The sequence below is a fragment of the Diabrotica virgifera genome, chromosome 9 (genome assembly GCF_917563875.1).
Source record: "Diabrotica virgifera virgifera chromosome 9, PGI_DIABVI_V3a".
Classification (NCBI taxonomy): domain Eukaryota; kingdom Metazoa; phylum Arthropoda; class Insecta; order Coleoptera; family Chrysomelidae; genus Diabrotica; species Diabrotica virgifera.
In genome coordinates this window covers 6,744,656-6,765,276 of record NC_065451.1, presented here as the reverse complement: position 1 = coordinate 6,765,276, position 20,621 = coordinate 6,744,656, and the positions used below count along the sequence as shown (strand labels likewise).

General features: G+C 31.7%; 2 protein-coding genes across 5 annotated transcripts in view; one reads left to right on the top strand and one right to left on the bottom strand.

Annotated features, from left to right (window-relative positions):
• Nucleotides 1-20,621, top strand: part of LOC114325602 (heat shock protein 70 A1-like) — a 517,012-nt gene that overhangs the window by 471,640 nt on the left and 24,751 nt on the right. The gene's annotated exons all lie outside the window — the stretch shown is intronic.
• Nucleotides 1-20,621, bottom strand: part of LOC114325600 (uncharacterized) — a 47,540-nt gene that overhangs the window by 10,129 nt on the left and 16,790 nt on the right. For 3 of the 4 annotated variants that reach the window (XM_028273700.2, XM_028273701.2, XM_028273702.2), the window contains exons 4-8: nt 18,649-18,854; nt 12,595-13,121; nt 8,472-8,667; nt 8,147-8,368; nt 7,548-8,057 (exon numbers count right to left, since the gene is read on the bottom strand). In XM_028273700.2, coding sequence (XP_028129501.1) covers nt 7,548-8,057; nt 8,147-8,368; nt 8,472-8,667; nt 12,595-13,121; nt 18,649-18,854 — 1,661 coding nt within the window. The remainder of the gene's footprint in view (nt 1-7,547; nt 8,058-8,146; nt 8,369-8,471; nt 8,668-12,594; nt 13,122-18,648; nt 18,855-20,621) is intronic. The other variant, XM_028273703.2, reaches the window with a different exon arrangement.

Genomic DNA, 20,621 nt, shown 5'->3' with positions numbered 1-20,621 from the left:
TGTGACTTCCAATTGATTTGTTACCCCTACATTAAATTCTCATGCAAAAATCAGACTGCTATTTGTCACCAACATAATTCCTGTCATTTGACATGTTCTACGTGTCGGACTTATTAAAATGCCAAACATATTTGACGGACAAACATTTTTTCATATACAGTGAAACTTGGATAATTCGAATCTCAGGGGACCGTTAAAAAAATTCGAATTATCCAAAAATTCGAATTAAAAAATAAATCAACAAAAACAAGGATTACCTACAAAAACATCTGCAAATGATAAATATCAGTAGTTGATCAGCAAAAAACAGTAGTTAATCATTTTTATTGCTTGGAGATGTTTTTGTTCCTATTCTTGCCCGAGATTTGTCAACCTAACAAAATTCGGCCAAAAATACCAATTAAAACATTTGCAAGCTATAAAAAAGACCGACTTTATTTTTTTCCAAAGATATCCGAAATTTTTAGCTGCTTTTTAGAATTTAGCTTCTCAGTAATGACAAAAGATTCTAAGATATTCAGAAAAGACAGCAGAAAAGTTCGAATTATCCAAAATATAATTCGAATTATTCACGACTTTTTACCATTACTTATATAGGAAATGCGAGGGACCAGAATAAAAATTCGAATTAAAGAAGATTTCGAATTATGGAAGTTCGAATTAAGCAGGCTCCACTGTATTATATCAAGTTTGCTATTGAATAAATCTAAAAACAACCTGCTAGTTTTCACAATGATAAAATTGTCAGGGTGACACATTCCACAAATAAAACTTCCCCTGTTCCAGTGTTCCCATACATCAAAGTTTGTCTGACTAGACACTGTTAAGCTATTAACAAATTTTCAGCTTGCTATTAATCAACTTTTTTCGGTACGCAGTATCCAGGCCTATCACAATTTATTGTTGACCAAACAGTTGTAAAATCTTTTGAAAATAAAATGACCTAATAGCTCCATCTCTTATAGAACGAGAAAACTTTTTTAAATAACCATTTATGTAAATCTAAAGTGATTCTGATTGAATGATGAACCGTTTAATACCCACTCTTCTTCTTCGTCAACCTTTTTTCATCCATTCTAAATGTAGTTCTCTCCCAATTGTTTCGTTCTTTATCTATTCTGTGTCAATCTAATCAACTGTTTGCCTGACACTGTTTTTATGTCATCTCCCCAACTCTCTGAGGTCTTCCATTTTTCTGGTCATCCTCCTTGGTCTCCATTGTAGGATTCCCTGTGTCCACCTATTTATCATCATATATGACTGTGACCGGTCTCCTTTTAGAAAGAAGACAAACCATTTAATATAGAAACCGTAAATTATGGAACAGTAATTTAGAAGACAGTCCCGTTTTCGAAAATGGAGTGCTGTGTTTGTAAGCAAAGGCTAAAATAGGCCTAAAGGAGCAGACTTATGCCCTCTTGACGGTTTTGGCATCAACATTAAAGTTGGTAGGTTGAACGTGCAAAATTTTATATTTGGTTGTAGAATCTGGACACGAGAGGTGCAAGGAGCGAAGAGAAAGATCACAAATGACCACACTCCTGCTGTAATATACAAACACTCTCGTTTGTAAGCTAATTAGGTTAGATTGACTTGAGAAAGGATGACCAAGTTGTCAGTTCAGGCAACTCAAGACATTTTTATATTCCACAAGATACCAACATTTTAAATGTCATCAAAAAGTGCAGATTTAAATGTGTTCTACACAAACAATAATAAATGATGAATCATTTAAAATAATTAAAGTTTTTATATTCAGACGGTTTACATTGACAAATACGTCATATTAAATCTAACTACCTAAATATAATTTCATTCAATTGTGAAAGACAATCCCTTCGTAAAAATAGTGTTAATAAGATACCATTAAAAACGGACACCAAATAAATTAGTAAATCTTATAAAATATATTGTGAAGAATGAAAATGGCGAAATAAATTTAAATGGAATCATATTTATAGAGAATTGCCACCTTACCTTTCCTGTGAGTTCAGAAATTAAATAGCTCTCTTAGAGTAGAGTAGAGTATTTATTGGTAATAATGTACAAATGTACTTTTACAGGTCAGCAATAATTAAAATTGTCTAAAATTACATTAAAAGTTGACAGTACTTCAGTAAAAAAAAACCTATTACTAAAATTTAAAAACTAAACACTAATTAAATTACAGGACAAAACAAAATTTAGATCTGAAGTACTCCTCAAATGAGTAGAAAGCACCCATCAGAAGATAATTTTTAATTTGTCTCTTAAATTGGTTAAAATCAAGACTTTTAATAGATATTGGTATACAGTTATAAAATTTCAATGCTAGGTATCTGGTTCCATTTCTGGTCCTCTCAAGTCGACTGAAGTCTGGTACAAGGGCATCATGATTTCTAGTCTGATAAGTATGCTGTTGTGTTTTATACAGATCTACATTTTGATGAACATACAACAGGCACTGCATAATGTACACAGAAGGTAGTGTGAGAATCCTCAGGTTTCTGAAAGACTGCCTACAATCGTCCCGATAACCCTGACCTGTGATTATGCGAATACACTTTCTCTGCTGACCAAACACCTTATCTATATGGCAAGAGTGTCCCCAGGAAAGGATTGCGTAAGTTAGTCGTGAGTGAAAGTTGCTGTGATATGATGTAAGAAGGGTTTGAAGGGAGGTAACCTTCTCTTCATTTTCTTTGACCTTCCAAGAATCGTCAATAAAATTCTTTGACCAATTGATGACTCATGATGAAAAAGTAATCCATTTTAGCACATGGAAGACGAAAAAACGGCTTAAAGCAGTAGAGAAAACGTAGCAAAGACTGCACAACGATTTATTGATATCGATGAATTGAAAAAGGATACAACAGTATGTAATTGGAGTGTACTGTGCAGTTTATTGGACCGTTTCGTCGCCAATTTGAGGAAACAGCCACCCTATTCGCCAGATTTAGCCCACTGTGACTATTTCTAGTTGCCAAACCTTAAAGGAGTGATCCCAAGAACCAAATGTGGCAAAAAACGATCAGATCATAGGCGAAACTTTACTCAATCTTGAGGAATTCAAACCTTGGACACGATAAAATGCAAAAATATTTTTTTTTTCGCATATAAGCGAATCTTAATGAAACGTGGGTCCATTTCTAGACGCCAAAGTCAAAGTAGTAGAGAAAACATAGCGAAGGTTCACTGAAGAAGGTCAAAACTAGATGTAGACTGTTTTATGAGATGTGAAAGATACAATTCATATTAATAACTTAGAAAAAAATATATAAAAATAACTGGCGTTCTATTGTACAATTTCATGGCCGAAATAGAAAACAGCGACCCTATTTGCCGGATTTAGTCCAATGTGACATTTCTCATTTCCAAAACTAAGGATTTGGTCCTGTAAGGACCAAATGTTGCAACAAACGATAGGATCATAACCGAAACTTTACACAATTTTGATGAGCTCAAACAAAGTAACTACACTTGGGTGCAAAAAATCGATCCACTGAAAATTTGGTTATTTTTGATGTCTCTAATTTCCTAAACCTGTTGTCCAATTTAAGTGATTTTTTTACCATGTTATGGCCTTATTCATTGACAGTATCACTGTAATAATATTGTTTCTAGACAGGTAAACTGTCATTATATACCGGATGTACGGATCAAACTGTGTTTTTTTCTCATCACCCTGTGGACTATTCTATCATTTATAAAATACTGAAATTAAAAACCACCTATAGCCTCAGGATTTATTAACATTCTGTTTTTAGATTCATTCGCTTATGTTGGATAACAAAAAAATTAGGTACTTTAACAACTGGCCATGTTCGTCATCAGTACAGGGGGTTTCGAAATAAGTGCGACAAACTTTAAGGCTATGGGTACATAATTCGCAAATATTTTACGTGTATCCCTACTTTTTCTGTCTTTACACGGCAAATTACGTGTAGTAAAATTCACACTGGTATGAATAATATTCATATTATGTAAACATTACTAGAATGTCATTCTACTTGAAAATGTCATCATTAATTTAAAGAGATGGGTTTTGAATGTTCTTGGATAACTGTTATTTTTATAATTGCAAATTATTAATTCAGTTAATAAATGTGATAATTTTTTCACTAACTATGTATTCAGTGTTGGTAATAATTTATTTGTACTACAAAGACTAATACTCAATCGAGAAAAGAGGAAAAGTGTTAAAGTGATTTTTTGATAATATATTGTTATGGAACACTTACAATTTTGAACATCTTTAACAACAAAATACTTGGATCACAGAATATATTATCCTGATGTATTCTTTGCTTGGATCTTCCACAAATAATACACAATAAATAACTTTTTATTAAGTTCACGTCTTAAATCCATTATTTATCAAATACACTATATTATATCAATAATATTTAATCAATAACTCAACATATTCCCGACGCAATGTCAAATATTTAAAATTGTCACTGATTGTCAGTGTCTGACTGACAATATATGCTGACAATATTATATTCGGCTGAGTGCGTTGTAAGACAAAGATAGATTTGGAAAATATTACCATGGCATTGTGTTCATTTTTTTCGAATCCTGAAAAAACCAATAAATATTTTTGAAAAATTTAAACGCAGAATGAAAGACTAAATTATTACCGAGGGCCGAAAGTCCCTTAGAATAAATAAAAAGTTTATTTTGAATGATATATTTGAAATTAAAAATCACACTAAATTTTCTCTTAGTTTTTCACCCCTGTAACTTATTAAAATAAACATTATAGAAGTTCTCAGGGACATTCGGCCCTCGCTAATAACGTAATCTTTCATTCTGCGTTTAAATTTTTCAAAAATACTTATTAGTTTTCTCAGGATTCGAAAAAAATGAATCCCCATTTGAATAGCATTGCAGCGGAAAATACGTACCGATCCTCTTAAGGGGTAATTTTAAATGAGAAAATAATGACAGTTTGCTTTATAATCATATGTCCGTAAACGCCTCGTTTTCGAGATGCGGGATGTTCAATTTTATTTTACAAACTGACGATTTATTTATTGCTTTAAAACCAGTTAAGATTTGCAAATCAGATTTGGTGGGTTTTAAGACGTAGTTATTGCACATTTTTTGACATACAATTAAGAATTTTATATTCACCATTGGCGTGCATACGGGTAATATGATCTGTCATAATACCCGTTTGCGCGCTAATGGTGAATATTAAATTCTTAATTGTATGTCAAAAAGTGTGTAATAACTACGTCTTAAAACCCACCAAATTTGATTTGCATATCTCAACTGGTTTTAAAGGAATAAATAAATCGTCAGTTTGTAAAAAAAATAGACATCTCGTATCTCGGAAACGAAGCGTTTACGGACATATGATTATAAAGCAAACTGTCATTATTTTCATGTGTCAAATTACCCCTTAAAGTTTGCCGCACTTATTTCGAAACACCCTGTACTGATGACGAACATGGCCAGTTGTTAAAGTACATAACTTTTTCATTATCCAATATAAGCGAATGGATCTGAAAACAGAATGTTAAGGAAACCTGAGGCTATAGTTGGGTTTTAATTTCAGTATTTTATAAACTCTAGAATAATAGTCCACAGGGTGATGCGAACTTTGAGAAAAAAACACAGTTTGATTCGTACACCCAATATACAATGACAGTTTACCTGTCTAGCAACAATATTATTAACAGCGATATTGATAATGAATAAGGCTATAACATGGTAAAAAATCACTTAAATCGAACAACAGGTTTAGGAAATTCGAGACATCAAAAATGACCAAATTTTCAGTGAATCGATTTTTTTGCACCTGAGTGTAGTTCTAAGAGATGATCATATCCCTTCGGAAAATTTAAAGCATATTATCAAGTGAAGTGTCTTATTAATAATGTGTTTCAATTTACTTCATCGTTTTAACTGATGACATAACAGTCAATTGTTTATTTTGCTAATTAATATCACAAACAATAAGACAAATTAATACAAGAATAATTTGAATTTTTGTTTCGTAATAAAATAAAAATAGGTATTGTAAAGTGGCATTTCTTCGAGGTATACACAATTTCAGATTAAAAAATCTAAAAATTGTAAAGGTACAGAGTATTTCCAAAGCAATCTGGAATATTTTCCAAAAAAATGTGCGAAAAGGTTTTTTCTATAATGATATACAAGATATAATATTAAACATTTAAAATCGAAAATAAAAATATTACTATGTTTAAAAACTGCTTTGGGCAGCTAATACTTGTAAAAGTGAATTGTTGCGGTTTTTATAAATATACAGAGTGGGTCAAAGAAAACGGTCCACTTCGATATTTGGCAGTATTTATTAGATTTTAAGGAAATGAGGATACAGGTTGATTTTTGATTGAAGGGTGACACATTTTTACGGTACATACATTTGTCAACCCCCTTCCTTCCACTTCCCCCACCCCTTATTTTTAAATAGGGAATAGGAGTCATGTGCTAGCTCATTTAAAAGGTTATTCAATTCTCTATTCAGTAATATAAACATTGACATAATTATTTATACAGGGTGCCCAAGAAAAAAATTTTTTGAATTAAATTAATTGACACAAAAAGAAGAATGTATGCAATTTATTTAACTCAAAATACATTCTACTACTAACAGAAAACAGAGAAAAATGTTTATTTGACAAATAAAATATTGTTTTTCGCTTAAATTCAACATTGAACCTACCAAGAGACGGATGGGTGGCAGCTTGAACATTAAAATTAAGCGAAAAGCAAGGTTTATTTACCAAAAAACATTTTTTTCTGTTTTGTGACAGCAGTAGAATGTATTTTGAATTAAATAAATTACATACGTTCTTCTTTTTGTGTTAATTTATTTAATTAAAATATTTTTTTCTTGGACACCTTGTATAAATAATTATGTTAATGTTTATATTACTGAATAGAGAATTGAATAACCTTTTAAATGAGCTAGCACACGACTCCTATTCCCTATTTAAAAATAAGGGGTGGGGGAAGTGGAAAGGAGGGGGTTGACAAATGTATGTACCGTAAAAATGTGTCACCATTAGATCAAAAATCAACCTGTTTCGTCATTTCCTTAAAATTTAATAAATACTGCCAAATATCGAGGTGGAGTGTTTTCTTTTGCCCACTCTGTATTTCTGGATTTGTATAGACTTTATATTTTCCCTATTTTGACAAATACATCTTAGAAATTATTAATTAGATATTTCACTAAAATGTTAAAATATTGTAGCGAATCTGGACTTATAACAGCTTCTAGATAACTCTTGAGCAAATGATGAGCTACAACTACACCTACATCTAGGTGTTGAATTATCTCGAACATTATTAAATTGATATAAAAAATCGTAAAAATCTTATTTCATTGTCAATTTCACAAAGCTTATTACACATATTTATAGGAATTTTAGTCCCAAAATTTAACGAAGGATCATCCATTACTTCGGAAACACCTTGTACAAATAAAAAAGCGAAAATGATGAATGATAAGATTTAGTAGAATGGTGTACAGTCCAAAGAAATTAGTAACGATAGTAACTAGAATAATTTCGTAATATTCTACTTACAATGGTACTCCTTGGGAGACTCGTAATGTCTGTCAGAATCAAATAAAACGGAGGCACCATAATAGTCCTTACCATAGTTTCTGGGAGTTCCGTTAGAAATCGACTGTTGCTGAGTTTGCTGTTGCGCTTGGTACATGCTGTTGGGGCTGTAAGACTGTTGGTAGACCTGTCCGTTCTGGTAATGAGAGAAATTGTTGTAATTGTTCCTCTGGTTTCTCTGCATCGCGTCGTTTCTCATGTTATTGGTAATCCTAGGCCCACTGTTGGGCTTGAACTCACCGAAGCTCTTTGAGTTCGTCCAAGTCTTCACCTTGTTGGAATTTTGACTGCTAGGCGAAGAATTGTCCTTATTTCTGTTTTGCCAACGGTGTTGCTTAGGATTGGTGCTCTTGGCTTGCTGGGCTAGGTCGAGCAGTTGTGGGTTCACTACTTGGCCTGCTTCTTCCAATACAGCTATCAAGTCTTTGGCTTGGCGTTGGTTGTTTGGAGTAAAGAAAGCGTATGCAGTACCTGTAATAAATCGTCAGTTGCAACAACATAATACTACTACCATTTTAGCGATATCTGTAAAGAGCTACTTATAAGGTGTGAATTATTACCTGCTTGTTGGCAACGTCCTGTTCTACCAATACGATGAACGTAGTCTTCACTGGAATTGGGGTAATCATAGTTTATTACATATTTGACATCTTCCACGTCCAATCCTCTAGCTGCAACATCGGTAGCTACTAAAATGGACGATTTACCAGAACGGAACTCATTCAATACGTAATCACGTTCGGGCTGTGATTTGTCTCCATGCATTGAAATTGCGGAAAATCCTGAAATAATACAAGATTATGATTACACTGTTTATAAGTCATTCACTAAAAGATTCCTGGACAAACGTTAAGAAAAAATTAAGATAAATAAATGTAGACTTACCTTCTCTCTTGACGACTTTTGTAATATCATCGACCTTCTTCTTGGTTTCTACGAAGATGATTATTTTGTTTTGTCTGTCTGAGCCAAATTCCTTCAAGTACCTAATCAGTTTTTCTTCCTTCTCTAGTTCGTCGCAAACTTCTACTATTTGTTTTATGTTGTGGTTTGCAGATAGAGAGAGTCCTCCAACATTGACCTATGAAGAAAATTATAAGTAATTTAAAATATATACAGTATGTCAATGTAAGTTGGAACCATATTGAAAACTTTTTTATTATTAATTTTATGAAAAAAAGTTATTCTTCATAAAAAGTTCTGCATGGTCTAAAACAGCGATACTCAACCTTTTTCTTTCCTGGGCCACATAGTAGCTATTGCCACTGTTTGCGGGCCGCAATCAAGATGAAGTAGTATACAGGGTGTTTCATTGGGAAACGGAAATACTTGAATGGTGAATAGAGGTAAATGAGGCGGTTCTATTCATACTAAATGTATTACTCCACCGACTTTATAACCGTGTTACAGGGTGTTTTATAGATTTTGCCCATTTCTTTCTGGACCCATAACTTTAGAACCACCTTGTATATTTTTTTGATATTTGGTACACATATGTCACATTTAGAACCCAAACCACCCAACTACTAATCACAAGAAAAATCCAGATCCGGATTAAACCAAATTTTAATTCCATTGTGACCTTGAAACAACATCCTGTATATTGAAATTTTCAAAACCCTTTTGCACATTTGAAAGGAGCTTCCATTTTTTGCGCAGGCAATTCAATGACTTTAATTTTGAAATTATGTCGAAATTTTTAAGAACTCGAACTTTCAAAACAAAAATTTCGATATAATTTCAAAATTAATTTCATTAAATTATCTGCGTAAAAAATTTAAGCGAGCAATTAAACTTAGTTTTTGTGCTTTTTTCAAATGTGCAGACGAATTTTGATAATTTTAATATACAGGGTGTTGTTTCAAGGTCACAATTATTTAAAAGTTTTTTTTTTGTTAAACCGTAACTGAACTTTTCTTGTGATTAAAAAAATGAGCTGTTGCAATGTAGTAAATAAATTTTGATTATTTTTAAAATGAGTATTTGTCCATTAACTTTAATAATTTATTATTAAAAGTTAATAATACCCCGCTTTTTAATCAGAGTTCTTAAAAATTTCAATATAATTTAAAATTAAAATCATTAAATTGTCTTCCTCACTCCCAAACACGCCTTAAACACATCGGCACACTATCAAATAATTACAGAAAACACGTGAAAGACAAATAATTTGATCGCAGGGCCCTTTAGTTAGCCTTCGGCCCGCATAAAAATGCTAGAGGGCCGCATGTTGAGTCTCACTGGTCTAAAACCTAAGATTCAACCATCAGATATTAAATTTCATGAATATTATACGAGGTATATCGAAAAATATGAATTTCGCCCAAGAGTTAAGTAGTTTTATTTTTCACAATATTGAAAATTTTTATTATGAAAAGTTGTTTGAAATTAAGAACTATATTCTAATATGCAATTACATCCTTCTAATTGAAAATTTATTGATAACCAACATTATTTTCAGTTATGATAACTCTTTTTTATTAATTTTACGAAAAAGTTATTCTTCATAAAAAGTTCTGCATTATTTAAATCTAAAACCTAAAATAGAACCATCTTATATCAAATTTTATCAATTTTATACAAGGTATGTCAAAATGATGAATCTTGATCAAGAGTATGGTACCTTTATAGTTCAGAATATTTTAATTCGAAGGATATATTTGCATATTGGAACATAGTTTTTAATTCTAAATAACTTTTCATAATCACAATTTTCGATATTGTAAAAGATCAAGGTATATTATTTACGCTTGAGCGAAATTCATATTTTCTGACATACCTCGTATAAAATTGGTAAAATTTGATATAAGATTGTTATATTTTAGGTGTTAGACGATGCCGAACATTTTATAAAGAATAACTTTTTTTCGTAAAATTAGTAATAAAAGAGTTATCATAATTGAAATAACTGAAAATAATAAAAGGTAAGGTAAAGTTTTCATCCTAATAGCAACATTAATAATATTGAAAAATATTACTAAAAGATTTTTACATGAAAACTTTTTGGTCCATTTCCTTACGACAGGGTCGTGAATTGCAAGTTTTTGAATTCCCTCTTGTCTTCTTCGCTTCAGCATCCATCTGGCTTGCCAATTTTAGAAGCCATAGGAAATGGACCACAAAGTTTTCATTTAAAAATCTTTTAGTAATATTTTTAATACTTTTCAATATTATTAATTGGATGCAAACTTTATCTTACTTATCAGTTGCCAGATGACGCTAGTCATCTCCTCCATACACGTCAGTTGCAATGTGGGGATAAACTTTCATGGTTTGGTCACTTCGAGCAGAGAGCAGCAGGCCTATGCCTCTCCGATGATGACTCCAATAAGAGTCGAAAATCTTCGATTCAGAGTGCTGGTCTGCGCTCCCTGTTCTAAGTGAAAAATAAGATTGTTTTGCCTTTGCATTCTTCTCCTTCTTGTGCCACTCCTATCGGAGATTGGAAATCATCAAGGCTACCCTGACTTTGTTTACAGCTGACCTAAAAAGTTCATTAGTGGTGCAGCCAAACCACTCTCTCAAATTACGCATCCACGACATTCTTCTACGGCCTGGATTTCGTTTTCCTTCTATTTTTCCTTGCATTATATTTTGAAGTAATGTGTATTTATGACCTCTCATCAGGTGACCCAAATACTCGAGTTTTCTTCGTTTTATCGTTAACAAAATTTCTGGGTCTCTTCCTATCCTTCGTATTACTTCAAGATTTGTGATTCTTTCAACCCAACTTATCTTCAGCATTCGACGGTAGCACCACATCTCGAAACTTTCAATATTTTTTATGCTGTTCTGTTTGAGAGGCCTTTGCATTGCAACTGAATAAAAATGGAATTTTTATTTTATTTTTAAACTGAAAATAATGTTGGTTATCCATAATTTAAGGAAAATTTTCAAATTTTTTTCCCAATTAGAAGAATGTAAAATTGCATATTAAAATATAGTTCTTAATTCCAAACAATTTTACATAACAATTTTTAATATTGTGAAAAATAAAACTACTTTACTCTTGAGCGAAATTCATATTTTTTGACATACCTGGTATAATATTCATAAAATTTGATATCTGATAGTTGAATCTTAGTTTTTACGCCATGCAGAGCTTTTTAACTTTTTTCATAAAATTAATAATAAAGTTTTCGATATGGTTTCAACTTACAGGCACATTGTTGAACATAATTTGTACAGACAGCCTTCACCAAAAGTGTGGCATACCTATGGTTCCCTTGTATCCCTATTATTAATAGTCAAAACTTTTTGAGGGTATTATTTATTAGAAACTGAATCACTTCTTTCTTTAAACAAATCATTTTATCATCAATAGTTGCAGTTTTCAGGGCCGGTTGTTCGAACGCTAATCAGCATTGATCACTATCAAATACTTAATTACTGTCAATGTCAACTTTGGTTGGGTTGCCGAAAACATAATTATTGATGGCAATTATGAAATTAGTTAATCAATTATGTTAATAATTGTTATGTTAATTGACTAACTAATCTCATTATTATAATTAACTATGTTTTCAGCAACCCAACCAAAGTTGACATTGACAGTTGTGACAGTAATTAAATATTTGATAGTGATCATTGTTGATTAGCGTTCGAACAACCGGCCCTTTTGCTGTCACCAAAACTGTCAATGTCAACTTTGATTGGGTTGCTGAAAACGTAATTGATTATAATTATGAGATTAGTTAATCAATTAACATAACAATTATTAACATAATTGATTTAGTAATTTCATAATTGTAATCAATTATGTTTTCAGCAACCTAAACAAAGTAGACATTGACAGTTGGTGACAGTAATTAAATATTTGATAATGATCATTGTTGATTAGCGTTCGAACAACCGGCCCTAAGTCTATTAGACTTTGAAAAATCCTTTAAACTACCAGTACACCAACATAGTAAATTATGCGAAAAATATTTAAATCTGCTACTATTAATGTCAAAAAAGACTTAAAAAAATACAAGTAAATGGAAATAATGCAAAAATTCAAACGTACCTGAATATAATTTTCTAAAAACTCTTCAGCTAACTGTTGTACTTGTTTGGGCCATGTAGCAGACCACATCAGAACCTGCCTGTCCGGCCTAATTTGTTGGATAATCTTCCTAATCTGAGGCTCAAAACCCATATCTAACATCCTATCTGCTTCATCCAAAACCAAGTAAGTACACTTCGCCAAGTTCGTAGTACCCTTTTCCAAGAAATCTATCAATCTTCCTGGAGTTGCTATCACAATTTCTACGCCTCTCTCCAGATCCCTGGCTTGGGGTCCTTTGGGAGAGCCACCGAATATACATGTGTTCCTAATCATCGTAGTAGTGCCAAATTCGTGGGCTACTTTTTGTATTTGTTGAGCCAACTCTCTAGTTGGAGCAAGAATTAGTGCGATAGGTCCTTCTCCTCTTTGTGGTCTTTGTTGGTGGTTTATATGCACTGCAGCTGGTATCATATAAGCTAGAGTTTTACCAGAACCAGTTTGAGCAATTCCTACCAAATCTCTTCCAGATAAAACGACGGGCCAACCTAAATAAGGAAAAAAAAACATTCACCAATACATACTTTCACATTATTTTCTTATCTCTATATAAGTACACCAGGGAAATAAGGCAAAAATATACCATGTTCGGGACACTTGAGCAGCCAGGTTGCAAATGGGTTTTTTGGGTACTATATACCTAATACATTATAAATACAAAAATGCCCGTCACAGTTTGGACGAGAAATTTAGTTATTAACAAATAAGGGTAAAAATGACAGTTTTTTCGTTTAAATCGCTACAGGTAAAAATAGGATAATTACATGTCTTATTTATAATATTTTTCTTTTAGTAGATGAGAAAAGGTTTAAAATAGCGTTTTTTTAATTATGGTCCGATTATTTGTTGCTTCGGATATTTCAAAATAAAACTAAAATTTCGAAAATAAAAAATTTACTATAACTTTTGCGAAAATTGAATTTAGGACTTTCATATTGCATGAAAAGTTGAGTCAAACAGTCCATACAATGCACAAAATTTTTAAGACGATGCGTCAATTAGTTTAAATTTTATTCAATTTGTTTATCCCAAAGATCTTTTTTTCGCAATGTTATTGTTCAGAAAATAATAATGATACAGCAATTCTGTGAAAACAACATGAAAGAAGAATAGTCATATTTTCAACGCATTTAAAAAAATCATTAAAAAGTCATTTTTATCACTCAGAGAACATTTTACTAAAATAGTCATTTTTGGCTTATAAACAATTTGAATAACTTTGTTAATATTGACTGTAGGCTAAAACTACAATGGAATTTGAAAAACTGGTATTTTTATACGAATTTTCAAAGAAAAACTTTTTGCCTTGGTTTATTACGGTAAAAGTTAACCACTTTTTTATTTAGTTTACGGCTACTTTGTTTATAACAATTAAGCAACCTAACTAAAGCCATTTTGAAGTTGAAGATATATAGGTTATGTGTAAAAGTTTGAGTAAACTTTGAACCTCAACAGAGTGGTTAATAAAGCTTTAAAACTGGCGTCCGAACGGAATTAATTCGTGGTCGGTGGAGGGGAATTACTAAAATACGTGCACCCAAAAAATGAAACTGATTCTGCAAACATATGCTGCGATTAATATCGCTGGAATTTGTTGATGGATTTTGATAATTTTTTAAATTTGTATGTACTCGTAGTCTTATAGAATAAGTTATGTACACACAACCCCACCTAACATTACAAAATGTTAGGGGAACTCCCCTTATCACTCAGGGATATGAAAAATAGATTACGACCGATTCTAAGACCTACCGAATATACATATATAATTTCATAAACTTCGGTCAAGCGGTCTCGGAGGAGTATGAAACTAACACTGACAGGAGAATTATATAGATGTAAATATATAGATGGCTATTAACAAATAGGGGTTGGTGATAGATGAGTGAAAATTAAGGGTTGTATGTATTTTTTAATTCTACATCATATAAAATTAAGGTAAATAATTTTGTCCAAAAAAATAAAAAAAATGTCGGGGGGGCAACCCCTCCTTATAACTTATGGGTATAAAAAATAGATTGAAACCTCTTCAACGTCCTACAGGATAAATCTGTAAAATTTTATAAAAACCGGCCCAGCCGTTTCGGAGTAGTATGGTAACTTACTTACACTGTTACAGGAGAATTTGATGTATAATCAGAGAACAATAACCACAGAGAAACGACACGCCTTTGATCTTTCGTGGCTAAGCCGACAACAACCAGAAAGCAACCAGAGCGGCCATCGAAGCAATAGTCAGTGGGCATATCACACAATATAAATTCGTAAATAAAATTAAACATTTATGTTGACTTTCAATAAATATAAAATATCTCACCGAGAAAAAAGTTGCGTACAGGGCCGGCTTTTGTTGGCATTCTTTATAATAATGGAATTATTTTTGATTTACAAAAGGTTGCAAATATATCGCACAATGCAAAGTAATGGTGAAAATCATATGGATTGGAACCATAAATGAAAATACCTTTTTGTTTATCCTGATTTTGGCATTGAAAGACCAATAATAAAATATATCTATTTATTACGGTAGATGTGACATTCACTGCTTGTTTTTGGCTTGGCTGATACAAGATATAATTTGTTCGTCGAGGTATTTCCTAATAAATTATATTTTTTAATATAGGTTATCGAAAAAAAAAACACAGCCATTGTAACGGCCACGGAAATGTCACAAACTCTGAAAGTTCCAATTTTCTTTGGGTGACAAATGTTCGTGATTGATAACAAGAAACTTTATGTTGAAATTGAATGTCAATATTGTTCTTGTCTTGGAAACCTATCAAAAGTACATTTTTCCTTTAAAGTCGAATACCGGAGCAAACGAATAAAAACCCAAGAAGTACTGTAAGAGTATATTTCTATAAATATAAATAGGCAACAATCTAAACAATAATCAAAAAAGTCTTATACGAATCGTTACAATTACACCGATTTGTAACATTACATACACTACATACATTCAGTATCATTGTAAATCCAAGATGTCCACCGCTATAAAATGGCGGATTACATATTTTTTCACAACTACTTCAATATGGGTATCAAATGAAAGGGCTTGACTATTAATAAAGAGTTCATTATAGAAAATCCAAAAGGGCCGCCAAAAAAAAACAGAGTTTGATTCGCCGGTATACAATGAAAATTTACCTGTTTAGCAATAATATGATTACAGCGGTATTGTTTAAGAATCAAGCTACAACATATTAAGAAATCACTTAAATCGGCCAACAGGTTTAGTAAATACGAGATATCAAAAATGACCAAATTTTTAAATGGGCTGATTTCTATGCACGCAAGTTTATTTCTCCCTCGCTTTTTTGCGGCACTCCTCATCGGCTCGTTCCAACAAACTTCTGCGCTCGTGAGAAATATGTGTTTTTTCTCACTTGTTGTACAATATACTATTTTTAACTGAAATGTACACAAACCTAAAACGATAATCTTTTTTGGTGGTTCTTGAATATCTTCACCGTGGTCAATTATATTGCTTATATTGCATGGAAATATTGTAGGTACTGCGTCAGAGACTAATGTTTTTCTTGTACCTATATCCTTTTAAAATAAGCTTGTCTTCAAAGTGCAGTTCACAAATCCTATAACTATTATATAGTGAATCCATTTTAAATAGCAAATCTTGTCTGTTACAAGCTTTTATCCATGCTTGGGCACTACAAATGTTAAACAAAGAATTTATAGATTTTTAGATAGAAAGATATTTTTCAATTTTATGGACTATATATGGACTCTGATATATCTTTGGAGCAAAAGTATGAAGATATTTTACATTTAATTCTCTCCATGTTTCATAATTTGACAATTTTTCTTGAAGTTGAATTTTATCTCTGTATTTTAAATAATAGTAATAATAATAGTTTTAATATTTTAAATAGCTCTAAGCAGTACAAATATCGCCGAACGTCAAGAACCTAAAGCTTGTCACGCACGGGGACCTATACTATAATATTCGGTGATAAGTGCGCTAATACCCGAAAAAAATAACGCAAAAAACGGAAAACATAATACGTTGTGTAATAAAACACAAGACTACAATACAATATCGATGTATCCACCTTTGTACCTTTGCATCCACAAAAGACATGTTAAACTAAAAAATCGTCTATTTTCTTTGTTTCTAAAGATATCAGGTACATTCAAAAAACAAAATGTTAACAAAAACAAATGACTACAATACGATTTAGATGTATACTCCGATCGATATATTTAATCTTTGTTATATTTAACGAATTAAAAGTTGGCAGTATTTTTGTATACTGCACTGCAGAAGGTAGATAAGTATTTAATTTTTTCATAATTTAATGTAAGTTTGTTAATTTGCAACCGTGTTTTTGCAATTTTGAAGTCTTGTTCTGCTATAATTTTAAGATTTTCAAAATTATCGCCCCAATTATGTCTCCAACAATTTTTAGTTTGAATAGTATTTTTTTGCGTCGTTTAAATCAGATCAGAAATTGTCGTGTATATAGAACTCTTTATATATTTTTATTTCATAAAAATAGGATATCTTGGAATGCGATGACACCCGGACAACATCTGTTTTGACCTGGTTGGCCCTTTGCAGACTTGCGTCTGTTATGAAATACATGCACTGACATCAAATTTATTATTTTTTGAAATATCCGTTGCTTGGCAGAACGAAGTTTAGTTTTTTTATGCATTACTTAGGGGTAATGTATACAAGAAAAGGAATCACTTTCGTCATGATTTATTATCAATAATATTTAATCAAGTCAAATTAAGACTATTAGAAACCTAATAACTAATATGTATAAATTACAAAGCAATAACAATTACCTGTTATTATTCTTAGGAAATCTAAATAAACTTATTCCTCTTCCTGTCGCAGAGGAACATCCGTGAACCACACACGAGTAACCAGACATTTTAACTATTATGTATAATTATTATATAAATGCTCAAACAAACTTGTTCAAGTCGAGTATTTACCATACACGCCTACGGACTATCGTAAAACAACCAGAGCGACAGAATTAGCTGGAATTAGCATGTGTTAAGAACACTTAAAGCAACCAGGTTCACGCATGCGTCTACAAAAACAGTACACGTTTTAAGTACGGTCGTGACGCTTCTCTGTGGTTATTGTTCTCTGGTATAATATAGAAGTAACTGCGAATTAAATAAAAAGTGGCTAACTTTGAACCTAATTAAACTAGGGCAAGAAGTTTTTTCTGAAAATTCGTATAAAAATACCAGCTTTTGAAATCCTAAAGTAGATTTACTCTATATATTCAATATTAACATTATTCAAATTGTTTAGAAGCCAAAAATTACTATTTTACTAAGCTTTTTTCGGAGTGATAAAAACGACTTTTTAATGATTTTTTTCAATACTTTAAAAATATAACTATTATTCTTGCATGTGGTTTCCACAGAATTGATATGTCATTATTATTTTCTAAACAATAACATTGCGAAAAAAAAAAGCTCTTTGCGAAAAACAAATTGAATAAAATTTAAACTAATTGACGAATCGTTTTAAAATTTTTTGTGCATTATATGGAATGTTTGACTCAACTTTTCGTGCAATATGAAAGTCTTAAGGCCATTTTCGCAAAAGTTATAGCACATTTTTTATTTTTGAAATTTTAGTCTTATTTTGCACTTTCCGAAACAAAAAAAAATCGGACCAAAATTCAAAGTGCCATTTTAAACCTTGGCTCATCTACAAAAAGAAAAATATTATAAATAAGATATTTAATTACCCTATTTTTACCTGTAGTGATTTAAACGAAAAAACTGCCACTTTTGACCCTTATTTGTTAATAATTAAGTTTCTCGTCCGAACTGTGACGGGCATTTTTGTATTTATAATGTATTAGGTATACAGTACCCAAAAAATCCATTTGCAACCTGGCTGCTCAAGTGTCCAGACAAAAACCTTATTTCTCTGGACTAATATTGTATTTCACCATAAAACAACATAAAATCAAATAAATTAATTTCTGGTGAACATAATAAGCAGCTGACAAATCTTACCTTGTGATTGGATAGCAGTGGGTTCATTGAATCCCTGTTTCAACAGAACCTGCATGATGTATTCTGGAAATTTGCCTTCTTCGAAACAAAAGTTTGGTTGTGGTATATCAGTTCCTCTAACGATGATATCCATTCTGGTTCTGTAATTTTCAACGTCTGAAGGTGTCCTGGCCAAACTCTGATGGTGTGGTTCATAGAAATTTTTCCTGGAAAATTTAGAAAAGGTTGCAACATACGAATGATAGAATAGTTGATATAGAACAAGAATATTTATGTCATAGACATACAAAGCTTGCTAAAAGAAGCCATCCCATTAGAAAAATTAACACCAAATACATTAGGTGCCTCTTTGGACACGGAGCAGTCAACTCCAAGCTTTATAAGATGAAATTGGCCACATCCCCCCTCTGTGACTGCAGTGACAGTTTTGACAACTTTAATCACTGGATTTTTCAATGCAGTCATAATTCTAATGCCACCTCTTACCTTATTACGGAACTAACTAAACTAAAAATCCCGTTTCCTCAAAATTATCTTTCTATTACGCTGGAGTGCATCCATAATCCCGAAGTAAGTATTTTTTGTAACTTTTTGGGTCGTACGAGGAGACGCTTATAATTTCCTCAACTTTTAGGTCTGTATCAACCAATCCAAATTGTATTCAGTTAGTAAATATATATGTATAGATTTGTAAGAACTGTATTTGTACCAAATAATTGTATTCAGTTACTGTATTTATATGCACAGATTTGTAAAAATTGTATTTGTACCAAATTGTGTTCAGTTATATGTATAGACTTTTAAATGTTATAAATTTTCGTGGCAAAACGGGTTCTTCCCAATGCCAATAAACCAAAAAAAAGAATATGTTGTAGATCTTTTGTGCAATAGAACATACAGTTGGAAAAATGAAAGAATACCCATGAATGATCACATCAATCACTTATTTTGTATTTGCTGTCTTTTTCTATAAATAACAAACATTTAAACAAACATAAGTTATAGAAAAATACAGCACAGACAGAACAAGTGATTTATGTGATCGTTCATTGATATTCTTTCATTTTTCCGACTGTAAGTCAGCTCCGTAGATTCTATTACCTCTACAGTGAAAATCTCTTGTGATCTGTTTAAGAAATGCAGCTTCTAAAGGTTTATAATAAGTCAAAAATTGTTGGCACAAGAATGTTGCTGTAGAACAGGGGTCACCAATTAGATTCCATGAGGGTCCGTTTCGACAACCTTATGACACTTCCGGGATCCAGATTTAATGCTACATGTGTTTGGTTGTTCTAATTCGGTTTCTTTGCGGATTCTTGTTAAAAATTATCCCCTATCAACAAATCAGAAGGGCGCCATGCAAAATTTTTGGGCAGAAATCGTTAAACAATTTTTTTAACATATCCAAAACATCACCTTTTTGTCCACGAAAATATGTTTTTACCATTTTCGAGTCATCCTAACAAAAAAGATCTTATCATTTTTCTCAAAACTTAATAGATTTGGAGTTTTAAACGATTCAAAATCTGAAAAATGCGAAAATAAGCATTTTTGAAGCTTGAAAAGTCATGTGTACATTATTATTTTTGCAGTTGTTGTGCCTAAATTGAAGTTTAAACATTCAATTTGAAGATTCTGATGAGTATTCGGGGCTTATTTCAATTTAGACCGTTGTTTTTATTAACTTATGTAATTAGCACATTGACAATAATTAATTGAATAAATAAATAAATTCTTTAAAAAAACTATGTTAATAATAAATTATAAAATTTTAATAAATGTCAAGTATTTGTTTCACAAATTTGTGGGAATTTTTCACATAAGTATGTATAATATGTATCGACAGAGACGCACCATAAAGTGCGACGCGCGGCGGCTTTAAAGTCGACAGAAGCGTATAATTAACAATTGGAAAACAACGGTCTATATTGAAATATACTGTGACTACGTATAAGAATATTGAAATTGAATGT